At 56.9% G+C, this 24,567-nt stretch overlaps 2 protein-coding genes and 1 long non-coding RNA gene across 20 annotated transcripts in view; 2 read left to right on the top strand and 1 right to left on the bottom strand.

The window, feature by feature from the left end:
* LOC119116923 (protein NLRC5-like) overlaps positions 1 to 19,018 on the bottom strand; it is a 138,789-nt gene extending 119,771 nt beyond the window's left edge. For all 17 annotated transcript variants that reach the window (XM_037242703.1, XM_037242699.1, XM_037242700.1 and 14 more), the window contains exons 1-23: positions 18,738 to 19,018; positions 16,761 to 18,573; positions 16,517 to 16,687; positions 16,257 to 16,418; positions 15,988 to 16,158; positions 15,852 to 15,888; positions 15,453 to 15,586; positions 15,184 to 15,354; positions 14,915 to 15,085; positions 14,646 to 14,816; positions 13,864 to 14,034; positions 13,595 to 13,765; positions 13,326 to 13,496; positions 13,057 to 13,227; positions 12,788 to 12,958; positions 12,519 to 12,689; positions 12,250 to 12,420; positions 3,310 to 3,480; positions 3,041 to 3,211; positions 2,771 to 2,941; positions 2,502 to 2,672; positions 2,233 to 2,403; positions 1,978 to 2,148 (exon numbers count right to left, since the gene is read on the bottom strand). In XM_037242703.1, coding sequence (XP_037098598.1) covers positions 1,978 to 2,148; positions 2,233 to 2,403; positions 2,502 to 2,672; positions 2,771 to 2,941; positions 3,041 to 3,211; positions 3,310 to 3,480; positions 12,250 to 12,420; positions 12,519 to 12,689; positions 12,788 to 12,958; positions 13,057 to 13,227; positions 13,326 to 13,496; positions 13,595 to 13,765; positions 13,864 to 14,034; positions 14,646 to 14,816; positions 14,915 to 15,085; positions 15,184 to 15,354; positions 15,453 to 15,586; positions 15,852 to 15,888; positions 15,988 to 16,158; positions 16,257 to 16,418; positions 16,517 to 16,687; positions 16,761 to 18,573; positions 18,738 to 18,978 — 5,465 coding nt within the window. In that variant the 5' untranslated portion in view covers positions 18,979 to 19,018. The remainder of the gene's footprint in view (positions 1 to 1,977; positions 2,149 to 2,232; positions 2,404 to 2,501; positions 2,673 to 2,770; positions 2,942 to 3,040; positions 3,212 to 3,309; positions 3,481 to 12,249; positions 12,421 to 12,518; positions 12,690 to 12,787; positions 12,959 to 13,056; positions 13,228 to 13,325; positions 13,497 to 13,594; positions 13,766 to 13,863; positions 14,035 to 14,645; positions 14,817 to 14,914; positions 15,086 to 15,183; positions 15,355 to 15,452; positions 15,587 to 15,851; positions 15,889 to 15,987; positions 16,159 to 16,256; positions 16,419 to 16,516; positions 16,688 to 16,760; positions 18,574 to 18,737) is intronic.
* LOC119116966 (diacylglycerol kinase iota-like) lies at positions 1 to 23,751 on the top strand. The gene is made up of 12 exons (XM_037242837.1): positions 1 to 83; positions 540 to 648; positions 6,395 to 6,490; positions 6,559 to 6,633; positions 6,707 to 6,810; positions 20,012 to 20,111; positions 20,230 to 20,385; positions 20,465 to 20,581; positions 20,653 to 20,727; positions 20,812 to 20,907; positions 20,990 to 21,072; positions 23,496 to 23,751. Exons 2-12 carry the CDS (start codon positions 637 to 639, stop codon positions 23,521 to 23,523), a joined length of 942 nt encoding a protein of 313 aa, XP_037098732.1. The 5' UTR covers positions 1 to 83; positions 540 to 636; the 3' UTR covers positions 23,524 to 23,751.
* On the top strand, positions 12,984 to 14,823 carry LOC119116977. 2 transcript variants are annotated; one of them, XR_005096394.1, is made up of 3 exons: positions 12,984 to 12,998; positions 13,268 to 13,480; positions 14,801 to 14,823. It is a non-coding gene; the product is annotated as an uncharacterized LOC119116977 (long non-coding RNA). The 2 variants fall into 2 exon arrangements; XR_005096393.1 differs by lacking the exon at positions 14,801 to 14,823 and adding an exon at positions 14,277 to 14,307.
* Positions 23,752 to 24,567: the final 816 nt, after the last annotated feature.

A 24,567-nucleotide genomic window follows, 5' to 3' on the forward strand; every position in this document is an offset into this window, starting at 1 on the left:
TCCTCCCCCTTCTGTGTGTGTATATAGCCTGCGTCTTCCCCGCGTCTTGTGCCAGCCAGTGCGTCTTGAACACTAGCGATTGCGTGAGTATACCTTTTTGTCAAGCCTGAGCTCTGTGTTTTTTAGTTATGTTTTTTACCACCGTATTTCCCTCGCTTTGAGGCGCTTTTGGTTTTTACTGTCTCCAGCCTTGTTGTCCCTCCTTTTGAGGCGCTTTTTCTTTTTGTGCTGTCTTCAGCCTGTTAGAATAAACACCTTTTGTTGGCACTCTGCATCCGAGTCCTCTCCCTGATCCAAGTCTGACATCCTCTTTGTCGTCCGGCTTGACAGTTGGTGACAGGCGGCCCGCTGAAACCGAAGCCGGTTGCCACATAAGTCCGTGGGTCATTTGTTTAAAAAAAAAAATTCATTTCTAATTCCGAAAGCCGCGTCAGAACATCCGGAAAGCCCGTAGTGGCGGCTCCTCCTTAATTCCTTTGCACGTGCGTGTGTGCGCTTTAAAACAAAAATCTTCTTTTGTGCTCCCCCCCCCCATGCAGGAAAGCCATCTCACGGTCGGGCCTGCAACACCTGGGGCCGCTGCAGGTAGCTCCGCCTCCCGCCTCCCACGGCCCCGGCAAGGAGCTTCGCACCCGCATGGACTGGACGGTAGGCACCTCAAAGTACTTCTTCCCGATTTGACGCTGGCTCCACGTGGAGTAACCGCCGGAGACTCAAAGTGCAGCACCATGCGAGTCAAAGCGCTTTGGCCATGTTTCTTTTTTTGTGACTCATCTCCCGTTGACGTTAAAAGCGCTACTCCATTATCATTTGCACTCGAGCCACAAATGGCCACTCCAAGGCCGCTGGAGCGCTCTCGTGTTCTTTTGTCGCTTCGGCCGGTCCAAGCGAAGCAGGATTTTTTTTTTTTTTTTTTTGCCGGTGTAACAATCGCGTGAAGCTTCCTTTCTCCTCATCACGGCTGGCCTTTAGCACGCCGCACGCACACCGGGCGATGTCAATAATGGCTCGTTAATAAAACATCAGGGCTGGATTGGAGTGGCGCAAACAAGCGGCGCCCGCCGTTCGCCGCCTCCAATCAAGCGCTCGACACGTGGGCGGAGGGAGGGAGGGAGGGAGGGAGGGAGGGAGGGAGGGAGGGAGGACTGTCGCGTGAGCCAGCGACCCCATCATCCTGACGTTGTGTGATGCAACACCACGTGCACGCAATTCTGCTTTTACTCACCGCGTAGCGTGCTTTTGTTTCTTCTTCTCACTTTCGGCACATTCTCAGTTAATAATACTTCCATACATATCTTTTTATTATTCGGCAAGACATTTCCCTCTCTCCAGAAGATTCTTCACTCATCTGGAAGATCAGACCTAGACAAAAGTTAAGATAGATACAGTCAAGCGTTTGGCATGCATTGAGCACTTTGTTATTTTAAAGTGCACAACAAATACGAATATATCCGATCATCAAGTTATTCTCAAAACATTTCTCATGACCACATAGTCAGTCCATCACATCTCGTTAAAAAATGTCTACTTCTGTGGTCGTTGTTGATTTGGTGTGTACTAGCTAGAATGAGATGCTTCCAATGTTTCTTTCTGGTGTGACTTTAGCTGCTTTAGTCCATGAGCTGTGAGCACATCTGTTTTTGTAGCTACCCATTTTCTTCAACGCGCAAGTGTCGCCGGTCCATTCAGACGATGTTTGGAACCTACCACGTGATCTTCACACTGCAGTGAGGATCCTTTTGGACCTCCGCCAAGACCTGCCTTTCTTCCTCTTTGATGTCATTGCGCCACAGCTTCAGCTCTTGGAGGTGGGAGGGGTTGGACCGGAGAGCCTTGGCCAGCGCCTTGCAGCTTTTCTCGCTTAGCTTGCAGCTATTGAGCCTGAGAAGACAAGAGAGGCCGGCTGACACAAGCCCAAGGTTCTTGGGCCGGCTGGCCTTCTGCCGCTCGCTGGACGGGGGTGGAGGAGAACCTTACTTGAGGACTTGCAAGGTGCACTGCGGCTTTGCCAGTCCGGCGGCGAGCGCCTCCAGCCCGTCGTCACCCAAGTCGTTGTCGCCGAGCTTCAGCTCCTTCAGGCTGCCGGGCGAGCTTAGAACGGAGGCCAGCGCCTCGCAGCTTTTCTTGCTCAGCTCGCAGTGCCGGAGCCTGAGAAGACAAGAGGGCGGCCGGCTGACACAAGCCCAAGGTTCTTGGGCCGGCTAGCCTTCTGCCGCTTGAGGAGAGCCTTACCTGAGAACTTGCAAGGTGCACTGCGGCTTTGCCAGTCCGGCGGCGAGCGCCTCCAGCCCGTCGTCACGCAAGTCGTTCTCGCCGAGATCCAGCTCCCTCAGGCTGCAGGGCGAGCTTAGAACGGAGGCCAGCGCCTCGCAGCTTTTCTTGCTCAGGTTGCATTTCTCGAGCCTGAGAAGACAAGAGGGCGGCCGGCTGACACAAGCCCAAGGTTCTTGGGCCGGCTGGCCTTCTGCCGCTCGCGCGACTGGGGTGGAGGAGAACCTTACGCGAGGACTTGCAAGGTGCACTGCGGCTTTGCCAGTCCGGCGGCGAGCGCCTCCAGCCCGTCGTTACCCAAGTCGTTCCAGCCTAGGTCCAGCTTCCTCAGGCTGCAGGGCGAGCTTAGAACAGAGGCCAGCGCCTCGCAGCTTTTCTTGCTCAGCTCGCATTGCTCGAGCCTGAGAAGACAAGAGGGCGGCCGGCTGACACAAGCCCAAGGTTCTTGGGCCGGCTGGCCTTCTGCCGCTCGCTGGACGGGGGTGGAGGAGAGCCTTACTCGAGGACTTGCAAGGTGCACTGCGGCTTTGCCAGTCCGGCGGCGAGGGCCTCCAGCCCGTCGTCACCCAAGTCGTTGCAGCTGAGCTCCAGCTCCCTCAGGCTGCAGGGCGAGCTTAGAACAAAGGCCAGCGCCTCGCAGCTTTTCTTGCTCAGCTCGCAGCAATTGAGCCTGAGAAGACAAGAGGGCGGCCGGCTGACACAAGCCCAAGGTTTTTGGGCTGGCTGGCCTTCTGCCGCTCGCTCGACGGGGGTGGAGGGAGAGCCTTACCCGAGGACTTCCAAGGTGCACTGCGGCTTTGCCAGTCCGGCGGCGAGGGCCTCCAGCCCGTCGTCACCCAAGTCGTTGCAGCTGAGCTCCAGCTCCCTCAGGCTGCAGGGCGAGCTTAGAACGGAGGCCAGCGCCTCGCAGCTTTTCTTGCTCAGCTCGCATTGCTCGAGCCTGAGAAGACAAGAGGGCGGCCGGCTGACACAAGCCCAAGGTTCTTGGGCCGGCTGGCCTTCTGCCACTCGCTCGACGGGGGTGGAGGAGAGCCTTACCCGAGGACTTGCAAGGTGCACTGCGGCTTTGCCAGTCCGGCGGCGAGCGCCTCCAGCCCGTCGTCGTACAAATCGTTGTGGCTGAGATCCAGCTCCCTCAGGCTGCCGGGCGAGCTTAGAACGGAGGCCAGCGCCTCGCAGCTTTTCTTGCTCAGCTTGCAGCCACTGAGCCTGAGAAGACAAGAGGGCGGCCGGCTGACACATGTGGGCGGCCGGTTCAACGTGCTGGCTCGACGGCACCTACATTGATTTTCGAGAAGCCTTGACCACCAGCAGCAGCATCAGGAGCCCCTCCTCGGACGGAGCGTAATCCTCAAGTGCAAAGTAGCTCATGGCTTCGTCGGAAGCCCGCAAGAAGAAGAGGAGGGCCGACCACATGGCCGGAGGTACGTTCTCACTGTGGAACCGCAATTCTTCGAGGAACATTTCGATCTGCTTCAGCAGGGACTCGTCCTTCAGCTCTTTCAGGCAGTAGAACAAGTTGATGTTCTCCTCAGGAGAGTTCTTGTCTATCTGTTGCTCGATCAAGCGGACTGTTTCTGCGTTGCTGTGGCTGAAGTTCTCGGGAGCCTTCAGCAGCTCGCCCATGAGCTTCTGGTTGCACTGCAAGGAAAGGCCCACCAAGAAGCGGAGGAACAAGTCCAGGTTTCCCTCACTTTCTGAGGCTTTGCGGATGGCCGCCTCGTGGACCCGGACGAGCGGCGTCTGCTCGGAATGCATCGGGAGCTCTCCCAGCACGTTCTTGTTGTCCTGGAACAGGCTCATCATCACGTAGAGAGCGGCCAGATATTCCTGGATGCTCAGGTGGATGAACTGAAACATCTTGCCGCGTTGGTATTTCTTGAGCGGGGGTACCTCCTCGAAGACCTCGGTGAAGACTCCCGAGTGTTTTGCGACCTGCGGGGCATCCAAGCCGCTTTCCCGCAAGTCGCTCTCGTAGAAGATCTGTTGCTTTTTCATGAGATGCCGAAAAGCCATCTTGGCCAGCGCTTTGACGTACTCCGTTCTCTTCTGGCCGCCTCGCTCCTCGGACCTGCCCAGGTGATAGAGTAGGAACTCTGTGTACATCTCGGTCAGGGTTTCGGGCAGCTTCTTTCCGTGCTGCCGATGATCTCGGAGAACGGTGGCGGTGAGCCAGCAGAAGATGGGCATGTGGCACATGATGAAAATGCTGCGGGACTTTTGGATGTGCTCGATGACGTCCTCCTCGTCATTGGGGAACCTCTTCCTGAAGTAGTCCAGCCTCTGGGAGCGGCTGAAGCCTTTCACCTCTGTTCTGCCGTCCACCAGGCGCGGCGGGATGTCGCGGGCCGCCTGGGGCCGCGTGGTGATCCAAAGCCGGGCGCAGGGAAGCAGGTTCCCCTTGATGAGATGCGCCAGGAGCACCTCCACGGGGTAGGCTTGGGTCACATCCAGGCGCTTCTTGCGCTCGTCACTCAGGTCCAGTTTGAGGCGGCACTCGTCTAAGCCGTCCAGTACAAACAAAATCTTGACGCTGCTGCTTTGGTAGGTGCGCTTGCCCAAATCTCGCATCCTGACCAAGATGTGCTGCAGCCTCTCGATGGCCGCCTTGCTGTCGCACATGAAGTGCCGGATGAGCTCTGCCAGCGAAAAGCTTTTCTCCTCCTCCAAGTTCAACTCGCGGAAGGGCAAGGGAAAGATGAAGTCCACGTCTGTGTTGGTTGTCCCGTTGGCCCAGTCCAGGACAAACTTGCGCACCAGGAAGGTCTTCCCGATGCCCGCGAAGCCCACGGTGACCATGGTGCGAAGGGGCTTCTCGCTTTTGAAGATGTCGCACGGCTCGATGGACTCCGCCTCCTCGTCTTGGCCGCGCATCTCCATCTGAAGGACCTCGTGCTGCTTGTCGGGAAGACCGGCGACGCCGCGGCTAATGTGGAGCTTGGTGTAGACGCTCTCCAGAGCCTCCTGCTGGCTGGGCTCCGTGTTGCCCTCGGGAGCCTTGCAGTACATGGCCCGCAGGTTCTCTTGCAGCTCCCGCTTGAATTCGCCCATCTGGACCTCTAAGGAGATGCTATCTGAGGGCGCACGGGTGACACCTGAAGGAGATCAAACGCGTCTTTAGGCCTGGCCGCAAGCGTGCTGCGCCCATGCCGCCACTTCCACTCAAGGAGGCAAGTGAAGGGGGCAAGAGGGGTAGGGCAGCATCGGAGAGCTGCTTTGTGGAAAGCCCCCCCTCCACCAGAAGCCACGCTCACCTTACCTTTGATTTGCAGCTTCTTGGCCAGTTCATAGTTGCCCATCTTCTTCAAAATCTTGCTGGTCTCCGCCACAGCGTTCTTGTACCTGTTCACCAGCTCTTCGGCGATGTCAGGCCGGTCTGCGTTTGCTTTTTTGCTCTTAGGCAGACGCATATAAAACTTGAACTTCTTGAAGTCCTCCTGCCCCAGGTCTTCCAGCGTTTTCAACAGCAGCTCCTTGCTCTCGGCATCCTGAGCCATCTTTCCCCCGTGAAACTGAAAGCAAAAGGCGAACCTTGATTTTCTTGCACAACACCATTCCACACCCAAAGCGCAGAAGGTGGCCTGATTTCCACCCTTATTAGCACTTGCTTCCTGGTTCTCGAGGCTGCGCGACACTGACTTTGCTACTGGCTTCGCTTCCTTGTCGTTACGTTCCCTAAAGAAGTAGGGGACCCCCGGGGACCCCCCCTCCCCCAAACTTCAATCAAAGAAAACAACTGACAATATATGGAGAAAGCGTCCGACCATCCGGCCGGCTCACTAAATAACGCCACAAACGGTCGCTCCTTGTTAAAAGCAAAACTATGTGTCTATACGGGTCAAAAAAAAGAAAGCAAACTCACTTGTCGGTCTCCTTCGCGTCGTCTGGTCTCACCGTGTGAGCGAGCGAGCAAACGCCTTCCCAACGTAATTGTCGCCGTGGCATCCAAAGGTGTCAGACCAACGCCCTGTCTGCCCAAGCCCGCCCACTTCATACATACATAGACAGACAGACAGATGAGGAAATTCACTTTGGGAGAAAGCAAATTCTCCGCTGGCGCGCTCTGAAAATCCCAGCCCGCCACGAAAATGATGGCAGTCTCGCCCGCCCATCCACCCGGCAGGAGAACGCCGTCAACGGCGACCACCTGTGGATGGAGACCAGCTGCTCGGGCGAACTCTGCTACCTCGGGGAGGACGCCTGCCTGCTCAAGGCTGCGGTGAGCTCGCTCCAAGTCATCTGCCGCCTGCCCGTCTTGACAGCCGACCTGTGTGTTTGTGCTTGAAGAAGTCTGCGCCCAGGAGGAAGTGCGCCGCCTGCAAGATCGTCGTCCACACCAGCTGCACCGAGCAGCTGGAGAAGGTAGTGCACACGCACGCACGCACACAGGAAGTCCAAAGCCCTGACGTGACGCCTTGGCCGTCTCGTGATCAAGATCAACTTCAGGTGCAAGCCGACTTTCAGGGAAGGAGGCTCGCGGTGCCTGCGAGATGTAAGTCTCCCGACGGGAGGTCCGAGCGGGGCCCAGGCCAGGTGGAGGTGTAAGGCGGCGCCGTCTGCTCTCTGCCGGCAGAACGTGCTGCGGCATCACTGGGTGCACCGCCGGCGCCAGGACGGCAAGTGCAAGCAGTGCGGGAAGGTCGGTGGCAGCCACGCAGGCGGGCAGGCCGGCAAAATGGCCGCCCGCCCGCCCCGTCAAACGGTCTCTGCGAGCGACATCCCTTTCCGTCCTCGTCTTTTGTTTGTCCTTTCCTTCCGCAGAGCTTTCAGCAGAAGTTCTTCCACAGTAAAGAAATCATCGCCATCAGCTGTTCGTGGTGCAAGCAGGCTGTGAGTTGGGCTCAAATTAGAATTCTCGCGCGCGAGCGGGCTTGCCCACCATCTGAGCGAAATTCCGTCAGACTAGAAACAAAACCTGTAACGAACTCGGCGGTGTGATGTGGGAAAATGTTGAAACGAGCTGCTGGCCGGTGCTAATTTGTGTGCCGGGCAGTTCCACAACAAGGTCACGTGCTTCATGCCGCACCAGATCGAGGAACCGTGCTCGCTGGGCGCCCACGCCGCCGTCATCGTGCCTCCGTCCTGGATCATCAGAGTCAGGAAACCGCAGGCGAGCGCCGAGCGCCACCCGCCAAGCGCTAACGGCGCTTAGCGCTAACCGCTAAGCCCATCTATGCACAGAGCTTGCTCAAGAACTCGGCCAGGAGGAAAAAGCGCACGTCTTTCAAGCGCAGGACGAGCAAGAAGGGGCCGGACGTAAGCGACACGGATGGCGACTTCCCCGTGACCTCCCTCACTCCGGCCGGCCGCACGTGGCGCTGACGTTCCCTCCCTCAGGAGTCCAAATGGCGGCCGTTCATGCTGAAGCCGCTGCCCTCGCCGCTCATGAAGCCCATCCTGGTCTTCGTCAACCCCAAGAGCGGAGGCAACCAGGTTGGCATGAGCGTGGCTAGCGAGCAGAAGGTCAGAAAGGTCGCTGGCCGTCCATCCCAGCCCATCTGCTTCCTGTCCGCAGGGCGCCAAGCTGCTCCAGATGTTCATGTGGATCCTGAACTTGCGGCAAGTCTTTGACCTGTCGCAGGGCGGCCTTCGGGAGGCGTGAGTGTCCGGCGCTATCCATAAGCGACAGAGCGCCACCCTCTCCTCTCCACTCCGCTCCTTCAGGTTGGATTTGTATCGCAAAGTGCCAAACTTGAGGATCCTGGCCTGCGGTGGAGACGGCACGGTACATTTTGCGTTGACGTCCTTCCGCAATGACCCCGCCCATCCTTGGCCTCGCCCCGCCCCGCCCCCTTAGCACAATCCATTTCCTGCTTGCCTAGGTGGGCTGGATCCTGTCCACGCTGGACGAGCTACAGATGAACCCGCAGCCTCCGGTGGCCGTCCTTCCTCTGGGAACAGGAAATGACCTCGCCAGGACGCTCAACTGGGGCGGGGTGAGTTTCCAAACGTCACTCACCTCCCAAACGCAAACAAACGCTGGAGTTTCGGCTCCTGATGGCGTACACCAAGAGGAGACGGCGGCGGTGGGAGAAGAAGAGCCAGACGTCCGTCGAGAACGGGGCTCCGGACTCGACTCGCACGTGTTTGCTGAGAGCCAAGAAGAAGCGCCGCCGCCGCCGCCAAAGACCAAGAAGAAAAAAAAGTGGAAGCGCCTGCCGAACATTTCGGTGTGCATCAAGCCACAGCCGGAAAAATGTCACCATGAGGCCCAAGGCGGAAATGCAGTTGTGGAACGCTTTGGAGCAGGGGTCACCAACTCCGGTCCTCAAGGGCGCCAATCCAGCCTGTTTTAGATGTATCCCCCCTGCAACACACCTGATTCAAATAATCAGGATCGCTATCAGCCTTAATAGAGCTTGCTGATGAGCTGATCATTTGAATCAGGTGTGTTGTTGCAGGGCTGCACCTAAAACAGGCTGGATTGGCGCCCTTGAGGACCGGAGTTGGTGACCCCTGCCCTAGGGGATGCCCAGAGAATCGACTGTTTGTTCCCACCAGGCTGCGTTCCCAGGTTGTCCACTGGGCACACACCTCCCGGCTCGCCTGTCATCCAGGCGTGCGAAGAACCCTGTACGTGATTCAACAGCGATTCTGGTGGCCATCCATGGGGGCAGACGTCAGGGAATACGTTGCAGCCTGCTCCGTCTGTGCTCGGAACAAGAACACCCCCGGCGCCCGTGCGGGTCTGCTGCAACCCCTCCCCATTCCTTCTCGACCGTGGGCCCAAATCTCGGTGGACTTTGTCACGGGGCTTCCTGCGTCAAAGGGGAAGACGACTATACTCACCGTGGTGGACCGAGTTTCCAAATGGCTCACTTCATTGCCCTGTCCAAGTTGCCTTCTGCAAAGCGAACGGCAGAAGTCATGATGGACCACATTTTCAGAATTCACGGATTCCCGCGGGACGTCGTTTCTGATAGGGGTCCCCAATTTGTATCCAGGTTTTGGAAAGAGTTTTGCAAGCTCATAGGGGCCACCGTGAGCCTCACTTCGGGCTACCACCCGGAGGCGAACGGTCAGGCGGAGCGCATAAACCAGCAGCTGGAAACAGGCCTCCGCTGCCTAGTGACCCAGAACCCCTCCTCGTAGAGCAAGAACCTCACGTGGGTGCAATACGCCCATAATTCCCTGCCTACCACGGCTATCGGGATGTCCCCCTTCATGTGCGTATTTAGCTACCAGCCCCCGCGGGGTCTTCCCCGACAGTGAGCCGGAGGTGTCCGTTACCTCGGCGCGCGCCGTGGTGGGTCGCTGTCGTCGCATCTGGGCGGCGGCACGGGCCACGCTGGTCCGCCAAGGTGATAGGGTCAAGAGGATGGCCGACCGGAGGCGACGACCGGCGCCCGTCTACCGGCGGGGCCAACGGGTCTGGCTGTCCACAAAAGACCTTCCCCTCCAGGTGGACTCCAGGAAGCTGGCCCCCCGTTTTGTGGGTCCATTTCCCATCTCCAAGGTCGTTAACCCAGCCGCTGTGCGTCTTCGCCTGCCCAGATCCCTTGCCGTTCACCCCACCTTCCACGTCGGGAGGGTCAAACCAGCCAGGGACAGTGGGATGGTGCCGGGCCCCGTGCCGCCTCCGGGGACAGTGGGGGGTGGGCAGGCTTACACGGTCAAGGAGCTATTGGCGGTGCGCAGGTGGGGTCGGGGCTGGCAGTTCCTGGTGGACTGGGAGGGTTATGGGCCAGAGGAGCGGCAATGGGTGCAGCAGAGTTTCATCTTGGATCCCGGACTGTTTGCCGACTTCTACGCGGCTCACCCTGATGCTCCTGGCCCGTCTGGGATCCGGCCCTAGTGGGGGGGGGGGGGTTATGTCATGCTGTCATGTTTTGTGAGTTGTTTTTGTCTTGTCCTGTTGGTCGTATTGTCACTTCCTGTTTTGTTTTGGTAACTAACTCTCCTCTCGTTTCAGTTGGTGGGTCCTTCCTCTGTGCGTCAGGCCACTTGACGTCCCTGATCCTAATTGTGTGCACCTGTGTCGTTGGCCCCTATTGTCTGCACCTGTGTCCTCCCCCTTCTGTGTGTGTATATAGCCTGCGTCTTCCCCGCGTCTTGTGCCAGTGCGTCTTGAACACTAGCGATTGCGTGAGTATACCTTTTTGTCAAGCCTGAGCTCTGTGTTTTTTAGTTATGTTTTTTACCACCGTATTTCCCTCGCTTTGAGGCGCTTTTGGTTTTTACTGTCTCCAGCCTTGTTGTCCCTCCTTTTGAGGCGCTTTTTCTTTTTGTGCTGTCTTCAGCCTGTTAGAATAAACACCTTTTGTTGGCACTCTGCATCCGAGTCCTCTCCCTGATCCAAGTCTGACATCCTCTTTGTCGTCCGGCTTGACAGTTGGTGACAGGCGGCCCGCTGAAACCGAAGCCGGTTGCCACATAAGTCCGTGGGTCATTTGTTTGAAGAAAAAAAAAGAAAACCTCATTCATTCATTCATTTCTAATTCCGACGGCCGAGTCAGAACATCCGGAAAGCCCGTAGTGGCGGCTCCTCCTTAATTCCTTTGCACGTGCGTGTGTGCGCTTTAAAACAAAAATCTTCTTTTGTGCTCCCCCCCCATGCAGGAAAGCCATCTCACGGTCGGGTCTGCAACACCTGGGGCCGCTGCAGGTAGCTCCGCCTCCCGCCTCCAACGGCCCCGGCAAGGAGCTTCGCACCCGCATGGACTGGACGGTAGGCACCTCAAAGTACTTCTTCCCGATTTGACGCTGGCTCCACGTGGAGTAACCGCCGGAGACTCAAAGTGCGGCACCATGCGAGTCAAAGTGCTTTGGCCATGTTTCTTTTTTTGTGACTCATCTCCCGTTGACGTTAAAAGCGCCACTCCATTATCATTTGCACTCGAGCCACAAATGGCCACTCCAAGGCCGCTGGAGCGCTCTCGTGTTCTTTTGTCGCTTCGGCCGGTCCAAGCGAAGCAGGATTTTTTATTTTTTTTTTTTGCCGGTGTAACAATCCCGTGAAGCTTCCTTTCTCCTCATCACGGCTGGCCTTTAGCACGCCGCACGCACACCGGGCGATGTCAATAATGGCTCGTTAATAAAACATCAGGGCTGGATTGGAGTGGCGCAAACAAGCGGCGCCCGCCGTTCGCCGCCTCCAATAAAGCGCTCGACACGTGGGCGGAGGGAGGGAGGAAGGACTGTTGCGTGAGCCAGCGATCCCATCATCCTGACGTTGTGTGCTGCAACACCACGTGCACGCAATTCTGCTTTTACTCACCGCGTAGCGTGCTTTTGTTTCTTCTTCTCACATTCCACGCACTTTCGGCACATTCTCAGTTAATAATACTTCCATACATATCTTTTTATTATTCGGCAAGACATTTCCCTCTCTCCAGAAGATTCTTCACTCATCTGGAAGATCAGACCTAGACAAAAGTTAAGATAGATACAGTCAAGCGTTTGGCATGCATTGAGCACTTTGTTATTTTAAAGTGCACAACAAATACGAATATATCCGATCATCAAGTTATTCTCAAAACATTTCTCATGACCACATAGTCAGTCCATCACATCTCGTTAAAAAATGTCTACTTCTGTGGTCGTTGTTGATTTGGTGTGTACTAGCTAGAATGAGATGCTTCCAATGTTTCTTTCTGGTGTGACTTTAGCTGCTTTAGTCCATGAGCTGTGAGCACATCTGTTTTTGTAGCTACCCATTTTCTTCAACGCGCAAGTGTCGCCGGTCCATTCAGACGATGTTTGGAACCTACCACGTGATCTTCACACTGCAGTGAGGATCCTTTTGGACCTCCGCCAAGACCTGCCTTTCTTCCTCTTTGATGTCATTGCGCCACAGCTTCAGCTCTTGGAGGTGGGAGGGGTTGGACCGGAGAGCCTTGGCCAGCGCCTCGCAGCTCTTCTTGCTCAGGTTGCATTTCTCGAGCCTGAGAAGACAAGAGGGAGGCTGACACAAGCCCAAGGTTCTTGGGCCGGCTGGCCTTCTGCCGCTCGCTCGACGGGGGTGGAGGAGAGCCTTACCCGAGGACTTGCAAGGTGCACTCCGGCTTTGCCAGTCCGGCGGCGAGCGGCTCCAGCCCGTCGTCACCCAAGTCGTTGTCGCCGAGCCCCAGCTCCCTCAGGCTGCCGGGCGAGCTTAGAACGGAGGCCAGCGCCTCGCAGCTTTTCTTGCTCAGTTGGCAGTCCCTGAGCCTGAGAAGACAAGAGGGCGGCTGGCTGACACAAACCCAAGATTCTTGGGCCCGCTGGCCTTCTGCCGCTCGCTCGACGGGGGTGGAGGAGAGCCTTACCCGAGGACTTGCAAGGTGCACTGCGGCTTTGCCAGTCCGGCGGCGAGCGCCTCCAGCCCGTCGTCGTACAAATCGTTACCGCTGAGATTCAGCTCCCTCAGGCTGCAGGGCGAGCTTAGAACGGAGGCCAGCGCCTCGCAGCTTTTCTTGCTCAGGTTGCAGTTGACGAGCCTGAGAAGACAAGAGGGCGGCTGGCTGATACAAACCCAAGGTTCTTGGGCCGGCTGGCCTTCTGCCGCTCGCTCGACGGGGGTGGAGGAGAGCCTTACCCGAGGACTTGCAAGGTGCACTGCGGCTTTGCCAGTCCGGCGGCGAGCGCCTCCAGCCCGTCGTCGTACAAATCGTTGCAGCTGAGATCCAGCTCCCTCAGGCTGCCGGGCGAGCTTAGAACGGAGGCCAGCGCCTCGCAGCTTTTCTTGCTCAGCTTGCACAACTGGAGCCTGAGAAGACAAGAGGGCGGCCGGCTGACACAAGCCCAAGGTTCTTGGGCCGGCTGGCCTTCTGCCGCTCGCTGGACTGGGGTGGAAGAGAGCCTTACCAGAGGACTTGCAAGGCGCACTCCGGCTTTGCCAGTCCGGCGGCGAGCGCCTCCAGCCCGTCGTCACCCAAGTCGTTGTTGCAGAGCTCCAGCTTCCTCAGGCTGCAGGGCGAGCTTAGAACGGAGGCCAGCGCCTCGCAGCTTTTCTTGCTCAGCTTGCAGTCCCAGAGCCTGAGAAGACAAGAGGGTGGCCGGCTGACACAAGCCCAAGGTTCTTGGGCCGGCTGGCCTTCTGCCGCTCGCTCGACGGGGGTGGAGGAGAGCCTTACTTGAGGACTTGCAAGGTGCACTGCGGCTTTGCCAGTCCGGCGGCGAGCGCCTCCAGCCCGTCGTCGTACAAATCGTTGTGGCTGAGATCCAGCTCCCTCAGGCTGCCGGGCGAGCTTAGAACGGAGGCCAGCGCCTCGCAGCTTTTCTTGCTCAGGTTGCAGTCCCGGAGCCTGAGAAGACAAGAGGGCGGCCGGCTGACACAAGCCCAAGGTTCTTGGGCCGGCTGGCCTTCTGCCGCTCGCTCGACGGGGGTGGAGGAGAGCCTTACGTGAGGACTTGCAAGGTGCACTGCGGCTTTGCCAGTCCGGCGGCGAGGGCCTCCAGCCCGTCGTCACCCAAGTCGTTCCAGCTGAGCTCCAGCTCCCTCAGGCTGCAGGGTGAGCTTAGAACGGAGGCCAGCGCCTCGCAGCTTTTCTTGCTCAGCTCGCAGCTTTTGAGCCTGAGAAGACAAGAAGACGGCCGGCTGACACAAACCCAAGGTTCTTGGGCCCGCTGGCCTTCTGCCGCTCGCTCGACGGGGGTGGAGGAGAGCCTTACGTGAGAACTTCCAAGGTGCACTGCGGCTTTGCCAGTCCGGCGGCGAGTGCCTCCAGCCTGTTGTCACGCAAGTCGTTGTCGGTGAGATCCAGCTCCCTTAGGCTGCAGGGCGAGCTTAGAATGGAGGCCAGCGCCTCCCAGCTTTTCTTGCTCAGGTTGCATTTCTCGAGCCTGAGAAGACAAGAGGGCGGCCGGCTGACACAAGCCCAAGGTTCTTGGGCCGGCTGGCCTTCTGCCGCTCGCTCGACGGGGGTGGAGGGAGAGCCTTACCCGAGGACTTCCAAGGTGCACTGCGGCTTTGCCAGTCCGGCGGCGAGCGCCTCCAGCCCGTCGTTGTCGCCGAGATCCAGCTCCCTCAGGCTGCCGGGCGAGCTTAGAACGGAGGCCAGCGCCTTGCAGCTTTTCTCGCTTAGCTTGCAGCTATTGAGCCTGAGAAGACAAGAGAGAAGCCGGCTGACACAAGCCCAAGGTTCTTGGGCCGGCTGGCCTTCTGCCGCTCGCTGGACGGGGGTGGAGGAGAGCCTTACCCGAGGACTTGCAAGGTGCACTGCGGCTTTGCCAGTCCGGCGGCGAGCGCCTCCAGCCCGTCGTCACCCAAGTCGTTGTCGCCGAGCTTCAGCTCCCTCAGGCTGCCGGGCGGGCTTAGAACGGAGGCCAGCGCCTCGCAGCTTTTCTTGCTCAGGTGGCAGTCATGGAGCCTGAGAAGATAAGAGGGCGGCCGGCTGACACAAGCCCAAGGTTCTTGGGCTGGCTGGCCTTCTGCCGTTCGAGGGGAGCCTTACCTGAGAACTTGCAAGGTGCACTGCGGCTTTGCCAGTCCGGTGGCGAGCGCCTCCAGCCCGTCGTCACCCAAGTCGTTGTCGCCGAGATCCAGCTCCCTCAGGCTGCCAGGCGAGCTTAGAACGGAGGCCAGCGCCTCGCAGCTTTTCTTGCTCAGGTTGCATTTCTTGAGCCTGAGAAGACAAGAGGGCGGCCGGCTGACACAAGCCCAAGGTTCTTGGGCCGGCTGGCCTTCTGCCGCTCGCTCGACGGGGGTGGAGGAGAGCCTTACGCGAGGACTTCCAAGGTGCACTGCGGCTTTGCCAGTCCAGCGGCGAGCGCCTCCAGCCCGTCGTCACCCAAGTCGTTGTCGCCGAGCCCCAGCTCCCTCAGGCTGCCGGGCGAGCTTAGAACGGAGGCCAGCGCCTCGCAGCTTTTCTTGCTCAGCTTGCAGCTCCCGAGCCTGAGAAGATAAGAGGGCGGCCGGCTGACACAAGCCCAAGGTTCTTGGGCCGGCTGGCCTTCTGCCGCTCGCTCGACGGGGGTGGAGGAGAGCCTTACCTGAGGACTTGCAAGGTGCACTGCGGCTTTGCCAGTCCGGCGGCGAGCGCCTCCAGCCCATCGTCACCCAAGTCGTTGTCGCAGAGCCCCAGCTCCCTCAGGCTGCCGGGCGAGCTTAGAACGGAGGCCAGCGCCTCGCAGCTTTTCTTGCTCAGCTTGCACTTCCAGAGCCTGAGAAGACAAGAGGGCGGCCGGCTGACACAAGCCCAAGGTTCTTGGGCCGGCTGGCCTTCTGCCGCTCGCTCGACGGGGGTGGAGGAGAGCCTTACGTGAGAACTTCCAAGGTGCACTGCGGCTTTGCCAGTCCGGCGGCGAGCGCCTCCAGCCCGTCGTCACCCAAGTCGTTGTCGCAGAGCCCCAGCTCCCTCAGGCTGCCGGGCGAGCTTAGAACGGAGGCCAGCGCCTCGCAGCTTTTCTTGCTCAGGTTGCATTTCTCGAGCCTGAGAAGACAAGAGGGAGGCTGACACAAGCCCAAGGTTCTTGGGCCGGCTGGCCTTCTGCCGCTGGCTCGACGGGGGTGGAGGAGAACCTTACTTGAGGACTTGCAAGGTGCACTGCGGCTTTGCCAGTCCGGCGGCGAGCGCCTCCAGCCCGTCGTCACCCAAGTCGTTCCAGCTGAGCTCCAGCGTGCTCAGGCTGCAGGGTGAGCTTAGAACGGAGGCCAGCACCTCGCAGCTTTTCTTGCTCAGCTTGCACTTCCAGAGCCTGAGAAGACAAGAGGGTGGCCGGCTGACACAAGCCCAAGGTTCTTGGGCTGGATGGCCTTCTGCCGCTCGCTCGACGGGGGTGGAGGGAGAGCCTTACGCGAGGACTTCCAAGGTGCACTGCGGCTTTGCCAGTCCGGCGGCGAGGGCCTCCAGCCCGTCGTCACCCAAGTCGTTCCAGCTGAGATCCAGATAGCTCAGGGTGCGGGACGAGCTTAGAACGGAGGCCAGCGCCTCGCAGCTTTTCTTGCTCAGGTTGCAGTCCCAGAGCCTGAGTAGACAAGAGGGCGGCTGGCTGACACAAACCCAAGGTTCTTGGGCCGGCTGGCATTCTGCCGCTCGCTCGACGGGGGTGGTGGAGAGCCTTACTTGAGGACTTCCAAGGTGCACTGCGGCTTTGCCAGTCCGGCGGCGAGCGCCTCCAGCCCGTCGTCACCCAAGTCGTTCCAGCTGAGATCCAGGCTGCAGGGCGAGCTTAGAACGGAGGGCAGCGCCTCGCAGCTTTTCTTGCTCAGGTTGCAGTCCCAGAGCCTGAGAAGACAAGAGGGCGGCCGGCTGACACAAGCCCAAGGTTCTTGGGCCGGCTGGCCTTCTGCCGCTCGCTCGACGGGGGTGGAGGAGAGCCTTACTTGAGGACTTGCAAGGTGCACTGCGGCTTTGCCAGTCCGGCGGCGAGCGCCTCCAGCCCGTCGTCGTACAAATCGTTGTGGCTGAGATCCAGCTCCCTCAGGCTGCCGGGCGAGCTTAGAACGGAGGCCAGCGCCTCGCAGCTTTTCTCGCTCAGGTTGCAGTTCCGGAGCCTGAGAAGACAAGAGGACGGCCGGCTGACACATGTGGGCGGCCGGTTCAACGTGCTGGCTCGACGGCACCTACACTGATTTTCGAGAAGCCTTGACCACCGGCAGCAGCATCAGGAGCCCCTTCTCGGACGGAGCGTATCGCCGGAGTTCGAAGCAGCTCATGGCTTTGTCAGAAGCCCGCAAGAAGAAGAGCAGGGCTGACCACATGGCCAGAGGTACGTTCTCACCGTGGAACCGCAATTCTTCGAGGAACATTTCGATCTGCTTCAGCAGGGACTCGTCCTTCAGCTCTTTCAGGCAGTAGAACAAGTTGATGTTCTCCTCAGGAGAGTTTTTATCTATCTGTTGCTCGATCAAGCGGACTGTTTCTGCGTTGCTGTGGCTGAAGTTCTCGGGAGCCTTCAGCAGCTCGCCCATGAGCTTCTGGTTGCACTGCAAGGAAAGGCCCACCAAGAAGCGGAGGAACAAGTCCAGGTTTCCCTCACTTTCTGAGGCTTTGCGGATGGCCGCCTCGTGGACCCGGACGAGCGACGTCTGCTCGGAATGCATCGGGAGCTCTCCCAGCACGTTCTTGTTGTCCTGGAACAGGCTCATCATCACGTAGAGAGCGGCCAGATATTCCTGGATGCTCAGGTGGATGAACTGAAACATCTTGCCGCGTTGGTATTTCTTGAGCGGGGGTACCTCCTCGAAGACCTCGGTGAAGACTCCCGAGTGTTTTGCGACCTGCGAGGCATCCAAGCCGCTTTCCCGCAAGTCGCTCTCGTAGAAGATCTGTTGCTTTTTCATGAGATGCCGAAAAGCCATCTTGGCCAGCGCTTTGACGTACTCCGTTCTCTTCTGGCCGCCTCGCTCCTCGGACCTGCCCAGGTGATAGAGGAGGAACTCTGTGTACATCTCGGTCAGGGTTTCGGGCAGCTTCTTTCCGTGCTGCCGATAATCTCGGAGAACGGTGGCGGTGAGCCAGCAGAAGATGGGCATGTGGCACATGATGAAAATGCTGCGGGACTTTTGGATGTGCTCGATGACGTCCTCCTCGTCATTGGGGAACCTCTTCCTGAAGTAGTCCAGCCTCTGGGAGCGGCTGAAGCCTTTCACCTCGGTTCTGCCGTCCACCAGGCGCGGCGGGATGTCGCGGGCCGCCTGGGGCCGCGTGGTGATCCAAAGCCGGGCGCAGGGAAGCAGGTTCCCCTTGATGAGATGCGCCAGGAGCACCTCCACGGGGTAGGCTTGGGTCACATCCAGGCGCTCCTTGCGCTCGTCGCTCAGGTCCAGTTTGAGGCGGCACTCGTCCAAGCCGTCCAGTACAAACAAAATCTTGACGTTGCTGCTTTGGTAGGTGCGCTTGCCCAAATCTTGCATCCTGACCAAGATGTGCTGCAGCCTCTCGATGGCCGCCTTGCTGTCGCACATGAAGTGCTGGATGAGCTCTGCCAGCGAAAAGCGTTCCTCCTCCTCCAAGTTCAACTCGCGGAAGGGCAAGGGAAAGATGAAGTCCACGTCTGTGTTGGTTGTCCCGTTGGCCCAGTCCAGGACAAACTTGCGCACCAGGAAGGTCTTCCCGATGCCCGCGAAGCCCACGGTGACCATGGTGCGAAGGGGCTTCTCGCTTTTGAAGATGTCGCACGGCTCGATGGACTCCTCCTCCTCGTCTTGGCCGCGCATCTCCATCTGAAGGACCTCGTGCTGCTTGTCGGGAAGACCGGCGACGCCGCGGCTAATGTGGAGCTTGGTGTAGACGCTCTCCAGAGCCTCCTGCTGGCTGCGCTCCGTGTTGCCCTCGGGAGCCTTGCAGTACATGGCCCGCAGGTTCTCTTGCAGCTCCCGCTTGAATTCGCCCATCTGGACCTCTAAGGAGATGCTATCTGAGGGCGCACGGGTGACACCTGAAGGAGATCAAACGCGTCTTTAGGCCTGGCCGCAAGCGTGCTGCGCCCATGCCGCCACTTCCACTCAAGGAGGCAAGTGAAGGGGGCAAGAGGGGTAGGGCAGCATCGGAGAGCTGCTTTGTGGAAAGCCCCCCCTCCACCAGAAGCCACGCTCACCTTACCTTTGATTTGCAGCTTCTTGGCCAGTTCATAGTTGCCGATCTTCTTCAAAATCTTGCTGGTCTCCGCTACAGCCTTCTTGCTGTACCTGTTCACCAGCTCTTCGGCGATGTCAGGCCGGTCTGCGTTTGCTTTTTTGCTCTTAGGCAGACGCATATAAAACTTGAACTTCTTGAAGTCCTCCTGCCCCAGGTCTTCCAGCGTTTTCAACAGCAGCTCCTTGCTCTCGGCATCCTGAGCCATCTTTCCCCCGTGAAACTGAAAGCAAAAGGCGAACCTTGATTTTCTTGCACAACACCATTCCACACCCAAAGCGCAGAAGGTGGCCTGATTTCCACCCTTATTAGCACTTGCTTCCTGGTTCTCGAGGCTGCGCGACACTGACTTTGCTACTGGCTTCGCTTCCTTGTCGTTACGTTCCCTAAAGAAGTAGGGGACCCCCGGGGACCCCCAACCTCCGCCAAACTTCAATCAAAGAAAACAACTGACAATATATGGAGAAAGCGTCCGACCATCCGGCCGGCTCACTAAATAACGCCACAAACGGTCGCTCCTTGTTAAAAGCAAAACTATGTGTCTATACGGGTCAAAAAAAAGAAAGCAAACTCACTTGTCGGTCTCCTTCGCGTCGTCTGGTCTCACCGTGTGAGCGAGCGAGCGCCTTCCCAACGTAATTGTCGCCGTGGCATCCAAAGGTGTCAGACCAACGCCCTGCCCTGTCTGCCCAAGCCCGCCCACTTCATACATAGACAGACAGACAGACGGGGAAATTCACTTTGGGAGAAAGCAAATTCTCCGCTGGCGCACTCTGAAAATCCCAGCCCGCCACGAAAATGATGGCAGTCTCGCCCGCCCATCCACCCGGCAGGAGAACGCCGTCAACGGCGACCACCTGTGGATGGAGACCAGCTGCTCGGGCGAACTCTGCTACCTCGGGGAGGACGCCTGCCTGCTCAAGGCTGCGGTGAGCTCGCTCCAAGTCATCTGCCGCCTGCCCGTCTTGACAGCCGACCTGTGTGTTTGTGCTTGAAGAAGTCTGCGCCCAGGAGGAAGTGCGCCGCCTGCAAGATCGTCGTCCACACCAGCTGCACCGAGCAGCTGGAGAAGGTAGTGCACACGCATGCACGCACGCACACAGCAAGTCCAAAGCCCTGACGTGACGCCTTGGCCGTCTCGTGATCAAGATCAACTTCAGGTGCAAGCCGACTTTCAGGGAAGGAGGCTCGCGGTGCCCGCGAGATGTAAGTCTCCCGACGGGAGGTCCGAGCGGGGCCAGGTGTAAGGCGGCGCCGTCTGCTCTCTGCCGGCAGAACGTGCTGAGGCACCACTGGGTGCACCGCCGGCGCCAGGACGGCAAGTGCAAGCAGTGCGGGAAGGTCGGTGGCAGCCACGCAGGCAGGCCGGCAAAATGGCCGCCCGCCCGCCCCGTTAAACGGTCTCTGCGAGCGACATCCCTTTCCGTCCTCGTCTTTTGTTTGTCCTTTCCTTCCGCAGAGCTTTCAGCAGAAGTTCTTCCACAGTAACGAAATCATCGCCATCAGCTGTTCGTGGTGCAAGCAGGCTGTGAGTTGGGCTCAAATTGGAATTCTCGCGCGCGAGCGGGCTTGCCCACCATCTCAGCGAAATTCCGTCAGACTAGAAACAAAACATGTAACGAACTCGGCGATGTGATGTTGTGGGAAAATGTTGAAACGAGCTGCAGGCCGGTGCTAATTTGTGTGCCGGGCAGTTCCACAACAAGGTCACGTGCTTCATGCTGCACCAGATCGAGGAACCGTGCTCGCTGGGCGCCCACGCCGCCGTCATCGTGCCTCCGTCCTGGATCATCAGAGTCGGGAAACCGCAGGCGAGCGCCGAGCGCCACCCGCCGAGCGCTAACGGCGCTTAGCGCTAACCGCTAAGCCCATCTATGCACAGAGCTTGCTCAAGAACTCGGCCAGGAGGAAAAAGCGCACGTCTTTCAAGCGCAGGACCAGCAAGAAGGGGCCGGACGTAAGCGACACGGATGGCGACTTGCACGTGACCTCCCTCTCGGCCGCACGCGGCGCTGACGTTCCCTCCCTCGCCCTCCCTCAGGAGTCCAAATGGCGGCCGTTCATGCTGAAGCCGCTGCCCTCGCCGCTCATGAAGCCCATCCTGGTCTTCGTCAACCCCAAGAGCGGAGGCAACCAGGTTGGCATGAGCGTGGCTAGCGAGCAGAAGGTCAGAAAGGTCGCTGGCCGTCCATCCCAGCCCATCTGCTTCCTGTCCGCAGGGCGCCAAGCTGCTCCAGATGTTCATGTGGATCCTGAACTTGCGGCAAGTCTTTGACCTGTCGCAGGGCGGCCTTCGGGAGGCGTGAGTGTCCGGCGCTATCCATAAGCGACAGAGCGCCACCCTCTCCACTCCGCTTTGCTCTTTCAGGTTGGATTTGTATCGCAAAGTGCCAAACTTGAGGATCCTGGCCTGCGGTGGAGACGGCACGGTACATTTTGCGTTGACGTCCTTCCGCAATGGCCCCGCCCCTCCTTGGCCTCGCCCCGCCCCCTTAGCACAATCCATTTCCTGCTTGCCTAGGTGGGCTGGATCCTGTCCACGCTGGACGAGCTACAGATGAACCCGCAGCCTCCGGTGGCCGTCCTTCCTCTGGGAACAGGAAATGACCTCGCCAGGACGCTCAACTGGGGCGGGGTGAGTTTCCAAACGTCACTCACCTCCCAAACGCAAACAAACCATTTTTGCTTTGTGTGCTTTACATTTACAACAACGACAAAGAAACATGCCTAAATGTACTGTTTTTTTTCCATGTATAATGCGCCCCCATGTATAATACGCACCCTAAAAATGGCATGTCGATGCTGGAAAAAAGCCTGTACCCATGTATAATACGCACCCAAATTTTGACTCCTACTTAAGTCCGTAACCGTAAAATTATTTCAGAAAAAAGATCATCTTTGGGAACAACCGGATTTTATTCTGCCGGTCAGTATCACTGCGCGTGCGCTAGCAAACTCGATAGCGAAGAAATGTTTCGGATTTGTGTAGGGTACATTGTGACAGCAAACGAGCGGGTGATCGAGCAAGCGTCTGATACGAGAGCATTGTGTTCGTATGGCGCGTGTTTGAAGTGAACAGCAGAGAAGAAAGGAACAAGGCAAAGTGTTGTGAAATAAAAGATTACCTGTAATACGCATTTAGGTAGAGAACTGAACTCTCGCTCTTTATATAGCTGACGTGTCTTGCGCATCCGTTCTGCGCATCGGATCCATAGTGCGCATGCGCAGTGATACTGCCTCCGTAGGATATCCGGTCTGCGATGGAGATTAAAAAACAAACAATATTTGACAATAACACACCATCAAGGATTGCACCATCGCATCAAACCATGTCGTCAATTATGAATGCGATGCGAGATTGACAACAAACAAGAAGAAAGGTGTGATTTCAAGTTTTATTTCGAGGGAGATTTTCTTCAAAAATTGTTGTACCCATGTGTAATGCGCACCCCAGATTTTAGGACAATAAATGAGTTACATTTTGCGCATTGTGCATGGAAAAACACGGTATTCTCACTAGCGTTGGTTCTGCATGGCATTTTCTGACCTCACAATTGATTCTTTTCCAGTATTGGCATAAACTTTATTATTATTGTGAAGATGAATCTTATTGTTTCAACTATTAAATGATTGTTCGGAGTGTTTCATATCCAGGCTTATTTTTGTATCGCTGCTGAAGATGACTTGAAGTGCTTTATTTGGAAGATGATGCTGTTTCTCTGTTATTCTTTGTTGGAATGCATGTTTCCTCTTTTTCCATCGTCACAATCAGCCATACTTATTTCTGCTTTCTGGTCCCGGGAATCTACAAATAGGGACAGTCTGTTAATACTTCATTTTAAATAAAAGTTACACGCTGAAATTATTGTATGAAGTGCATCTTCTGACTTTAAAGTCAGAATTCTGAGAAAAAAGTCAGAATCCAGTCACCCCTCGTTTTTTTTTTCTTCACTGGCCCTAATCCTCTTCCGTATGAATGTGTTTTCTTGTTTGAAATGAATTTACGTTGACGTTCAAGCGGTGGGGTCGCGTACGTCATGACGTTTTCATGACGCAATACGTATTACACTTGCCTGAACGCAGAAGTGAGCGGCGGCAGAAAAAAGCGAGGCAGTCGGTTTTGTAAGGAGACCTGTTTGGACCTGTTTGCCGGTTAAAAAAAAAAGCCATTATTCCTCAAGTATTTCTTTAGCTTTCTTTAAGCAACATTTTCGTCGCACTGAAAATGACTGCTGACGTCTCGAGTTGATCCATTCGTCAAATGGTTTTCAACCAGTTGCTGTGTGAATAAAGCCATTTTCTATTTGAAATGTTGCTAGTCTACTTTTATAATCTCATTTGTACTCCCATTTAAACGTCTTAATTACTTACATTATTTTGACTCCAAGGGAAACGTTTCTTTCCAATGTAGTAGTGTTATGTCTGTCAGGTTTACCCATTGAAATAAAATCTTCAGTGTATATAACCGACCATTATAGATTCTCTCACAAAGCTATGAATTGTAGTTTGTCTCGGTGTACATGGCAGCTTCGGTAACCCAAATGGGATTTGCTTGGTGCTTTCTTTCGGTGAAGTCACAAGACGCACTTATGTGACCTCCAATGTAATGTTTAATCATCTCGCCACCAGAGGGCGACAAAACTGTAAGATCAACTTGGTCATGAATGGAATATTCATCATCTTTTCATTCTGCTGTATAAACGCTAGTTTTGTGTTTCTTTGCAGCAGAGCTAATGGCAAACGGACGCGTTGAAATTCATGACCCTTTGGCCAACCTCAACGACCTGAGCCGGCCAGACGCAGACAACCTGCAAGACACGCTGGAGTTTCGGCTCCTGATGGCGTACACCAAGAGGAGACGGCGGCGGTGGGAGAAGAAGAGCCAGACGTCCGTCGAGAACGGGGCTCCGTACTCGACTCGCACGTGTTTGCTGCCGGTCGAGAGCCAAGAAGAAGCGCCGCCGCCGCCGCCAAAGACCAAGAAGAAAAAAAAGTGGAAGCGCCTGCCGAACATTTTGATGTGCATCAAGCCACAGCCGGAAAAATGTCACCATGAGGCCCAAGGCGAAAATGCAGTTGTGGAACGCTTTGGAGGTTTTCGAAGCGGTAAGGACGCAACAATCCTTCCTCCTGTGCCAAGACACACAAAGAGATCAAAATAACGTTCCCACTATCCCACGGTGACAAGACATAGTACACAATATACATACAAGTAAAACACACCAAAAAAATAAAAACCAGAAGGCACAAACAATGAAGAAATAAGCGTGATGAATAGTGATAATAAATCAACAAATAACACAAAACAACAATGGAACAAGTGTGCATACAGCAGACAGTCAGAATAGAGCGCAAAAGTACAGGACGCTACGCAGTACGCAGCCGAGGGGGGAGAGACTTCAGGATCCGAACAGCCCGGAGAATGAAGCTGTTGGTGAGTCTGGTGGTGCGGGAGCGAGCCCAGGCTCCTGTAGCTCTCTCTTCCCTCCCAGAGGGCAGAAGAGCAAACAAAGAGTGAGCGGGGTGACTCGCATCACTCACAATCGCGGTCGTGAGACGGGAGGTGTAAATGTCCTTCAGGGACATCCAATCATCTTACCAGCCGTGTTCACTATGCGCTGCAGGGCCTTCATGTTGTATTCAGTGCAGCGATCCAACTGGAGAGGATGTTCTCAACGGTGCCACGGTAGAATGTGGTCATGACGGCCGGAGGAGCACTTGCTCGCCTGAGTTTCCGCAGGAAGTACAGGCGGCGCTAAGCTTTCTTCTCCAGTGATGCGGTGTTGGCGGACCAGGA

The sequence above is a fragment of the Syngnathus acus genome, chromosome 23, assembly GCF_901709675.1.
Source record: "Syngnathus acus chromosome 23, fSynAcu1.2, whole genome shotgun sequence".
Lineage (NCBI taxonomy): Eukaryota > Metazoa > Chordata > Actinopteri > Syngnathiformes > Syngnathidae > Syngnathus > Syngnathus acus.